The 11179-nt window shown below is 35.9% G+C and overlaps 1 protein-coding gene and 1 long non-coding RNA gene across 2 annotated transcripts; one reads left to right on the forward strand and one right to left on the reverse strand.

Moving 5' to 3' along the window:
* Positions 1–4908: 4908 nt before the first annotated feature.
* On the forward strand, positions 4909–10718 carry LOC139861278 (uncharacterized). The gene is made up of 3 exons (XR_011763704.1): positions 4909–4967; positions 5106–5152; positions 10481–10718. It is a non-coding gene; the product is annotated as an uncharacterized lncRNA (long non-coding RNA).
* On the reverse strand, positions 5308–10301 carry LOC139861996 (ABC transporter B family member 15-like). The gene is made up of 4 exons (XM_071850533.1): positions 9844–10301; positions 8882–9422; positions 7319–8203; positions 5308–6693 (listed from the first exon to the last, which is right to left on the reverse strand). Exons 1-4 carry the CDS (start codon positions 10284–10286, stop codon positions 5308–5310), a joined length of 3255 nt encoding a protein of 1084 aa, XP_071706634.1. The 5' UTR covers positions 10287–10301.
* Positions 10719–11179: the final 461 nt, after the last annotated feature.

Raw genomic sequence — 11179 nt, forward strand, 5'->3', positions numbered from 1 at the left:
AATATAATATTTCGTTAAATGCACGCATATAATACGTCCTTTCGTAGGTAATTATGCATATAATACAACTAAACACTTACAATTAACATTGCAAAGCATTTAATGCATCAAAAATCCATTTTACTTCTATCAAACCCTAACTCAAAATCATAAATTTAGTAATTATGTTTAAGGAGTCTCTCTAAGTCAACCTATACATTAAATTGAAGCTAGTGATGCTAGTAACACATTTAATACATGCACTTTTAACATCTAACAACATTTAAGTAACCAAATCTCAAGATCAAACACACCCATTTCAAGTTTAAGCTAGTTACATCAAAATAGCAAGAACAAGCAAATAAATCACACAAACATGTTAGACTTGAGCCATAGACACTAATTAACACACTTTTAAGTCAAAAACATCAAGAACGTAAAATCTAGTGTTTTTTTAGAAAGTTACCCAAATGTAATGAAGTTGGTATAGATTCGAAGAGGAAGCTGCAAGGATTCCAAATATGCAATTTGTTTTGATGAACACTTGCTAGATCGAATTTAGATGATGAATTTGTGTATTGGGTGTTTGAGAGAAAAAGTTGAAGTAGTGGAAAATTGAAGGATGAAATGAATGGAGGAGATGTGTTGACCCTTTGACCTAGTCACCTTTTTGCCCAAATGACAACATTAGTCCCTCGACTTCGAAAACGGTTGCGTGAATTACCTAAACAAAATATTTTAAAACGCGTATTAACGAAAGATGTTATAATTATATAACGGACTTTAAAATAGATAGATAGAAAGTAAACGGAAAAAGACGGAATGTTACAGTTCAATTCGAAATAACTTAATGAACAAAACGCAACTAATTTATTCGAAATAGAGCTTTTTCTTAAAAAAAGAAACACACACACACACACACACACACACACACACACACACACACACACATATATATATATATATATATATATATATATATATATATATATATATATATATATATATATATATATATATATATAATAAACTCAACTTATTATAACAAATGGATGGTTAGAGCAAGTGGTAAGTTCATGAGTTGGTAAGGGAAACGAAATGGGTTAGAAGTTTTCGTAACTATATATCAAGTATGCACTTATTGAACCATCAAGCCTTTAGTTTAGTGGTATGGGAGGCTGAACTTTGAGGACATTGTCAGGGATTCGAATCCTAAGAGAGGCAAAGTTTGAGGATTTTTTTGGGTTCACTACAAGAAAATCGTCAATTGGGGATGACAACCTTTCCGGACTACTATTAGAGACGACATGTCGTCCCGGAATGAATGAGCTTCATTATACAGAAACAGACCTCTTTAGTACGAAGCGTTTATGAATTGTTTATTTACTAATATTGGTGTTCTTGAAGGTCTGTTAGGACGACATCTGATAACTACGTTACCTATCAACAGGGTCATCGTTGCTGAAACTTTGACAATATCGAGCTCAGAATCAGAAAATTCGTCCACTAGTTTTCATTCATTTAATATAAAATACAACATTAATTTTACATAACTAGAAACATAAAACAACTTAATCAAATTAAATAACTTAACACTAAAATAAATACGACCCAAATACTAATTAACATAAATTCCTCGTTTCTAACTCGACGTTTTTCAACTTTGAGGTCATCTTCAAGCTTATTCTTTTTCGGTAAAAATTCGGGTATAATCTGCATAGCCTTAGCACCAATGGGTGGATCATACCAGTCTATCTAACCATAACTTGTGAACTGCAAAAAATAAATGAAATTAATTTGAAATATAATATTTCGTTAGAGAGCGAACACAAATATAAACAGATAATTTTACCATACCGGATAGTTAGGACGACCATAGAACCGACATCCTGGATTCCGATCTGACTAAGACGTTCGGTGAACAAAAACTTCACGACACTCACAGTGTGCCTCTATTTCGAATTCGTTAGAAATGTTAATGATAATGGTGTGGTTGAGGTTAAAAAGCATTAATAATGGAGCCTAAATAGAAAAGGTCAGCTGACGTCGTCCCAGAAAGTCTTTAAGGACGACATGTCGTCCCCAAAAGTTCGCGCTAGAAAATTAACTCTTTTTAGAGCCAATTTTTTGGCACGGACAAAAATAAAAATAAGAAAGTAAAAAAAAAAATGTCAGAATTTACGGGAATGACATGTCGTCCAGGAAGGTCGTCCGGAAAAAAATAGTCAAACTTTTCAGATAACTGACTCATTTTTTGTTGTTTAGTCGACTTTTTGGGATGACTATATGTCGTCTCTAAAAGAGTCGTCCCGGTTTGAACGTTTTCTTGTACTGGTTTAATTCTTCTCGGAGGTTTTTCCTTCCTGATTTTTGGGTGGGTTTCCTCCATATCATGTGTTGGTGTTTCCTTCGTAGCGTGCGTTGTTGACAGTGATTGCGAAACTGGTTCAGTTCCTTCTTGTGATGCCGAAATAGCAGTAAAAAAAGAATAGGCACTTATTGATGAAGTACATGTAATAGTGTCATAAATTAATAATTAAATTCTTGGGAAATAAGTCAATGAATCAGTCAAATGATAAACTAAAACCGTCGAAGTCATAACAATTACAATAAATTAGGGGTATTCATGAGTCATAATTTACATTTTCTCTTGATAGATGTAGATAAACCATCTAGAATTTAGAACAATATATAATATATATAAGCTCCCTTATGCTAAACTTAACATGTTTTCAAATGTGGTAAATTGTTTAATTTCGTTTTAGCTCATTGTTTATAAATTGTATTACGTTATAATTATATGCAACTTTTTATGTAGATTCCATGAATCCAATCAAAAATATACCTCGGAATTTATTATCAAAGGTACTCAATTCTTAAACTTTCTTTACATGCATTTGTAGTTGATGATAATTAAGCTAAAAATCATGTAGTTTCATGCTAATGCTTTAATTTGTATTTAGCACGCTTGTGTTTCGTGTTATAATCAAACAGACTTTTTAATAGCAGAGGCGAAATCAGGATTAAGAGATGAGAGTGACTTACTCGATAAACATATATTATATTTATAATTTTTAAAATTTTAAACTAATTTTTAAAGTGACAACGGACTACTTGTAAATTATATGAGTCTTGAACAATTGAGCCAATTAATTTACAATTATTTAAATATAATAATATATTTGAGACTTGATCATTGAGAGATGGTTATAATTATTTGAGCATAAAATACACTTGAGATTTGGGCTTTATTTGAGCCTTGGAGGAGGCTGAGCACCCCTTAGTCTCTTTTGTCTCCGCCTATGCTTTTTATATTTATATAATTTATGAGTTTGTCCTCAAAGTAATGACGGTGATGCATTTTGTAACCTACATAAACCAGACCGTGTAGACAACTTGAATTGTTTTGAATATCGAGAAAGATAAGTAATATTGTACTAATGATAATGATACTGATATTGTTTAAATGATAATGTTTATGTTTTCAAATACAACACAAAAATAATGTAGGATACCTAAGATCAATTTTAATAAATAAATGGAACTTTCTTGCATAAATTATTTAGTGAATGTAGTGTATTTTCTGAATTTTGCTAATGATAGCCTTAAGGTGTGTTGTTAACAGGCTTTAAACTATTGTATAATTTGATAGCAGTAACTTAAAATGTAATAAATAATTGTTGTATACAACGATTTAATGCATATTAACGATTGTTGTTAAAATTGCGTTGACGAAATCCTCTGAAAATAACCTCATTTTAATTGAAGATAAAAGAATAAAAATCTTAAAGGGTGACCTAGGAGTTTCCGGTTTTACAACCGGACTAAAAGTCTTGTTACAATCAATGCCGAGATGCTGTGAATGTCCATCACCAACTAACCAAGCCTTATATCATTCAAAAGTACCATCCGATTTCATCTTGTGCTTGAAAATCCACAAAGATCTATATAACATGCATGTTAGGTGAATGGGGACAAGAACCCATGTGTTATTATCCATTAGCATTTTTTCCAATTAGGGCCGGCAAGAGCATCTTTACCATTAGAGGGTAGCAGAGAAAGAGAAGTAGTGGCCGAGAGATTAAAAAGAATTTTAGGCTTGACAATATCTGCCATACTACGGGTATGGATAGTTCGAGTAGGAATAGATGGCGAAACAGAAGGGGAAGATTCTGGGCTAGAATCAGATGAGCATCTTTAGTATTAAATCCATAAATTTTCTCAACTATTACTCTTTTTTCTTCCAAAAAATGATTACTCATATAGAAATTAAGACGTTTTTTTTAAAAGAAAACGACTTCCACAAAGAATAGAATAGAAAAACGGGGAGACTCGTACCTAAAAAGCTACAAACGAAACGAAAACTATTTATAACCAAGTCTCCACTATAACTAAATAAGAAGTAAATGCAAACCTAACAAACTAAGGGTGCGTTTGATAAAACTAAATGATTTAGTGCTGAATGGTTCAGAGCCTCTGAATAAAGTTTGTTCTGAATGAAAATAAGCTGTTTGATAATCATTTAGAATAAACGATATTAACTGAGTAAAACTACCTTATTAACGTGTTACATTAATAAAAATTTAATATATTTGTTAGTTAAGTGATCAGGGTATGATTTCAGGTCAATATTACAGAAATTTAAGCTCTTAATGGTTAAGAGAGTGTTTCTGCTCTGAATGGTTCAGAGCTTAATTCTGAACCATTCAGCACCATATGTCATTCAGAGGTAAAAAAATAAACGCACTGAATGCTGAATGGTTCAGCATTCAGTACTGAACCATTCCATTAAGAGGTAAACAAATGCACCCTAAAGCAAATAATTTGGAACATTATGGTAACAAATTTGGAACATTATGGTAAAGTAGACAGGCCAAAATTACGTATATATACAACAACAGGGAGTAAAACAAAAATACACGATTTTGGACAATCTTTCCCCAAATCATCTTAGGTTAAATTTCCCGCTATTCAAGTATTAACCAAAGGTATCGTTTCTTTCATTTCATCTCTTCACTGATTATTAGTATTCAAGTTGTATAAATCGTATATCATTTACTGCAAATTGTTGTTAATTATTCGAATTGATTCATACATACCGTAACTTTTCTGAATTTAATTTCCAGATAAATTGATGCCCTGTTCAAATCCGGCGCTACCTTTAATTTCGAAGGTATGTGTTACCATCATTTATCATAATTATTCGTAATTCAAATCATAGTAGATTGTTGTAAAATGCAATCTTAATAAAAAAAGTATATATAAATCTTGTTTCAGTACTGAATATTGATATCAAATGTGATTAAACCTGAAGTTCGCCTTCATTTATCACTCCATCTTATGATCAGTATAACTAGCCTTTTGAAGATGAACCAATGAGTAGTAGGCCCCACTCGGCCCTTTAGCTAGTAACGAACCATGGTTCCCTTCCTCAACCACCTTTCCTTTTTCCAAAACTGCAATTGTGTCACAACTTTGTATCGTACTCAATCGATGCGCCACCACCACCGTAGTGTGTCCCACCATCATTCGTTCTAGTGCGTCTTGCACTACTTTCTCCGATTCATTATCTAGCGCACTAGTGGCCTCGTCTAGTAACAATATTGCAGGGTTTTTCAATATGGCACGCGCTATAGCAATGCGTTGTTTTTGTCCTCCTGACAACTGTACGCCTCGATCACCACACAACGTGTTGTACCCTTCTTTCAAACAAGCTATAAAATCATGTGCATTTGCTGCTTTTGCAGCCTGGATGATTTCTGTTTCACTAACATCTTCTGAAGCTCCGTATATGATGTTTTCAAGTATAGTACCGGCGAATAATGTCGGTTCTTGGCTCACAAGTGCGATAAATTTTCTAAGAGTTCTTAAATGGTACGACCTTATATCGATCCCGTCAACTAAGACAACGCCATTCGTCGGATCGTAGAAACGCTCGATTAACCCAATTATGGTTGACTTGCCGGACCCACTTTGTCCAACTAAGGCTGTTGATCTTCCAGCTTCAATATTGATGGAGAACCCGTTAAAGATCATAACGTCAGGACGACCAGGGTAGGCAAAGTCAACATCACATATCTCGATGTGGCCTTCAACGAGCTCAGGTTTCATGCCATCGGGATCTTCAGAATCTATCCGCGTTTTACTGTCCAAAATTCCAAACACGGATCTCACTGCATCAGACCCTTTGGATAGATCATTTGTCATGGTTCCAGCCTCTGCAATTACCCTGCCGGTACTCGCTAAGATAAACAACGTTTGAAAAAACTCTTTTGACCCAAGTTGACCATCACTTATCAGTTTCCCACCATACCAAAAAGCTAGAGCCCAAACATAACCAATAAGGCTTTGCGAGAACCCGAGCCCAAATCCTGCATACCTAGCTTGCCGAATGCTTTCACGCATTGGATCTTTTTGGGTCTCGTGAAGCATATTAAGGATCCTTTGTTGAGATGAAAACGCAGTGACTGTACGAAGATTCGAGATAGCTTCTGCTGCAAGCTTGCTGCTTTCTTTTTGCGATTTCATGGTTTTTTGCGCCATATTCTTTAACAGAAGCCTTTTGCAATAGTGACACACGATTATCATTGGCTGAACCAATATTATAACTATTGCCAACCTCCACGATATCACCAACCCCATCGTGCACGCAACTGTCACTGCAGAGACTGTTTGAATCAGAAGTGAGTATCGGGCACTGACCAATGATCGAACCTGCAAATTTTATTAAAGACATATTCTGTTGTCAGTTATCTTGAAACCAATGAAGTTCTTAACAAAAGAATGACAAACCACATTGTAGCTAGGAATCATATATATGTATTAGAAAACATTTGGGTTGTACTGGAAATTTGGGATGTAAAATTAAAGAACATTGTGTGAAAGCAGGGGCGATTCTACTCCAAAGCCTGTGGGATCACGGGACATTAGTACACCACTAGTTTGAAATTTTTATATTACAAAGTACTCTTCAAATTGTACAAGAAACCACTAAGTTCAATTATAGGACCCCATATACTTTTTTATTTTATAGCTTTGTTTAGGTAAACAACCATTGTACTCTTCAAATTGTATAGGACACAACTAGTTTTAACTATAGGACCTCATATATTTTTAGAATTTATAGAATTTTTTAGGTAAACAACCACCAAGTATCATTCATATAAAAATAGTGTTGGGAAAAAATTTCGGGACCACATTAAGTTTTGATTCTGGAATCGCCACTCTGTGAAATTCTAAACCTTTAACTATCTGAAGATATAATTAGAAATGGATTAGTGCCAAACAAAAAGCAAGAAATTAACTATTTGTAGAAAGACCAACTAAGCATATAACATACCACATTGGCATCAGTAGTGAGCCTTGAACAGATTGCTCCGCTTGAATGTTCATCACGGTCGAACCACCCAATTTCAAAGGTTAGTATCTTTGACAAAATCCTTTCTTGGACCCTCTTCGATAAGTATTCTCCCATGGCTGCAAAATTGTAGTGTTGAATGACGTTGACTACCATTGACAAAACTGCCAAACCTGCAAAACTCAATGCATAAATCATCGTGCTACGCTTGATCTCATCATGATCCTCTAAAAATAATACTGATATCATCGACCCTAAAGCGAAAGAGTAAACTGGTTGAACTGCACCAAATAGAATCGCCCCTATGCTCCCTAACGATGCTTCCTTCCACTCGGCAACGCTCATTGCTAAAAGTCTCCTAAAACTTGGAACTCGAGTTTCTTGGTTGGCATTCAATGTACATTTGTTGGCTGAGTTTATAGAACTCGATCTGCTCAACGCCGAATGATTTCGACCGCTCGTGTTGTGGACATCAAATATTGACGAGATTTTTGAATGTTCGCGTGTGGAATTAAGACTAGAGGATTCTTCTTTTTTCTTGATTTCTTGGCAGTGAACGAGTGATGCGTAAACGCCTTTTCCGTGTCGAATCAGGTCCTCATGGGAACCAGACTCAACCACCTGGCCATTCTGGACAACCACGATCACGTCTGCGTTTCTAATAGTGGAAAGGCGGTGAGCTATGACGATGGTGGTTCGGCCCATGGCTGCAAGATCAAGTGCTTCTTGAACAACTCTTTCTGATTCTGTGTCGAGTGCACTTGTCGCCTCGTCCAAGAGAAGGATATGAGGCGATTTGATTATGGCACGGGCAATAGCAATTCTTTGCTTTTGTCCACCTGACATTTGTACTCCTCTTTCACCAACCTATATAAATTGTTGACATGAACTAAGAGTGAGATGCCAAGCAAATTGTTAGTGATATTACTGTCATAAAGTGATTGAAATTCTCATTCTCATATTCTGATAATTATGGAGTCCATATTAAGTTGTATTATGGGTTAAAAAAATATAGAGTTGTGTTATTTAGCCAAGTGGTTTGGGCCCTGTGTTCCTTGCAAGAGGTCTCAGGTTCGAATCATGTCTAGGATGAATATTTTGTGGTGGTCAAAGAAGGGTCGGAAACAGCCAGAGAGTAATTCGGCTGGGTTGCTTACATCAGAGTAGGAGTTCGGATTACTCACCCTCCTGGGTAGCCCGAACCGGGAAAAACCTTCTACCTTTACCTTTTGAGCCAGCAAATTTAGTTTAATGAGTTAGTTTCAAGTGTCTAATGTTAAGTATTTATGTAAGGGGACTTGGTTAAATTAATAAGTATGACTATAATCTTCAACATTTGTAGATTAATGGACATATGATTCACTAGTTTTAGATTCAGGTTTTGACCCGCATCAATAAAAGGACCCAGAGGACAAACTAAATTTAACTTTCTAATTGTACTTTCTGTACTTACCATAATCAGTCTAATTTAATCAGCCAAAACAATTTTGACATCTAATTGACTTTTAAATTTAGTTTATGATGGTTCAAGAATTACAGAAGAACCTGAGTGTAATAGCACTGAGGCAACAGAGAGATAAATTTGTGCGCGTTCGAAGCTTTGGAAGCATCAACCACTTGTTTCATTGTGGCATTCTCCTTGCCGAAAAGTATGTTCTCTTTAATGGTTGTCGCAAATAGCGCAGGCTCTTGACTCACCAAACCCATTTTCGATCTTAACCATTTCAACTGAAGCTTATCAATCCTCACCCCATCTAAACAAATCACCCCTCCTATAGGATCATAAAATCTTTGCAATAATGCAATCACCGTCGATTTACCTGACCCACTTCCACCCACCAATGCCACCATCTTACCTGCTGGCACTTTTAAATTGAAGTCATTGAATATAACTGATTCCGGCCTTGATGGGTATGCAAACTTTACATTCCTGAATTCGACTTCCCCGAAGACTTGTTGCGGTATTTCCCCGTCCATGTTGTCTGAATCAATCTTCGGTACTCTTATGATCACTTCTCTTATTCGGTTGCTGGCAGCCATTGCATCAGAAAAGTACTTCAAGTTGTATAGCGCAGAACCTACTGATCTGTCATTATCAATTAAATGAGCTACACTTCTATAAGGAAGAAGTTAAACTATGCAACACAACATGTTCAAATAAAGGGTCAGAATAACCTCAAGGTGTTGGTGTATTGGTGATAACCTGACTTCCTATAAGGGAGGTCAAGGGTTCGATCCTAGCCGCAAAATATATCCCTTGAGGTTATCTTCCCATTTCATGGGCCTTGGAGGTTGCGGACGTCTTGCGTTCGACCTCACCCGTGGGGGTTTTACCACACGCGATACCCGTATGGATTCCCCGTGGGGGTTTCCTCCTGAGGGTGGTAGGACTGTAATGTTCGTTATAAGAAATGATTGGGTGGGTGGGTTCCGACATCGCGTTCGAACCCGTCAGTGACTCTAACCGCCCTTAAAAAAAGGGTCAGAATGAGAATAAACAAACTTACAATCCACCAACGGTCATGGCAGTTGCTACACCGAATACACTTCCCCCCTTAGTTCCATGGTACATTACCATTCGACTGCCGTACCAACCCATGAAAGACATAACGCCAAAAATTATACCGGTGCTGCCAATCGTTAGCCCTTTAGCTAAACCTTGCTTTAAACCTAAATTTACCGTTCTTTGAAGAGCAGTAGAGTAGTCTTCAATGGTCTTACTTTCACCAACAAATGAATAAACTGTCCTGATGGAAGAAATCGCCTGCTGTGCCACGTCACCAGCTTTATTATACTCCTCTCTGATCTTTCTTGACAAATTCATTAGAATTCTTCCATATATTAATCCAGGAATAACTAATAGTAAAATAAATGGAACCCCAACAATTGCTAGCCTCCATTGTAACGTAAATGCCGCAACATATGCCCCAACAAAAGTTGCCACATTCATCACAAACAGAGGAACCTGCATTGTGTGTCGAAATAATAAAAAAAAAAGGTTATAAATAAATCTCGAATGTACGTTAATAAACAAGATGTCAAGATCTATACGAGTTAACGGAGGTTCAAGTTTGCAATGGCCAAAAACACAGACAAGTGAAGCCATGGATTTACCTTCTCACTAATGGCTTCTTGTATAATCAGGTTATCACAAGAAACACAAGTAATGATTTCGGCCGTACTTGTAACATTCAAGTCAAAGTATGCCACATCTTGCCGTAAAACTGCTTTCAAATAAGTCGATCGTAGTCTTGATGTCTGCCTATCAGCTGTTCTTGACCAGCAATATCCTTCTACAGCAAGTAAATGCATCATAGTTAGGGATGACAATGATCTCTAGATATAATGAATACCAAATCTATCGATGTATTAATATATGATTAGTGAAATGAATATGGATAAAAATTTATCATACATTATTCATTTTTACCATATATACATACACGTACATATATACCAAATATATGCATATACATTTACATATTTATATATTTATACACACACACACATACTATAAATTAAAATCACTAAAATGTTATCAAGGATAAGGCTTGTCGATGATATAATTGTTAGGAATTTAGCGAGACCAACATGACCTTATAACTTTCAAACTCACTGCAAAACAAATGAATATCATAGTAAACAAGTAAAATAAAAATAAAAAACGTAAAGAACACGAGAATTTAACGTGGTTATTCACAATATATTTGTTTGGTTTAGTCCACGGCAAGGTTGTAAAACTCGCGACTCGGGGAGAACTCGGCATGCGGTTTTTGAGGAGTTATCGGCGACTCGGGGAGAACTCGGGAGAGAACTCAGATGTTGACTAATATTGACTTTTCT

Source organism: Rutidosis leptorrhynchoides, chromosome 8, assembly GCF_046630445.1.
Source record: "Rutidosis leptorrhynchoides isolate AG116_Rl617_1_P2 chromosome 8, CSIRO_AGI_Rlap_v1, whole genome shotgun sequence".
Classification (NCBI taxonomy): Eukaryota; Viridiplantae; Streptophyta; class Magnoliopsida; order Asterales; family Asteraceae; genus Rutidosis; species Rutidosis leptorrhynchoides.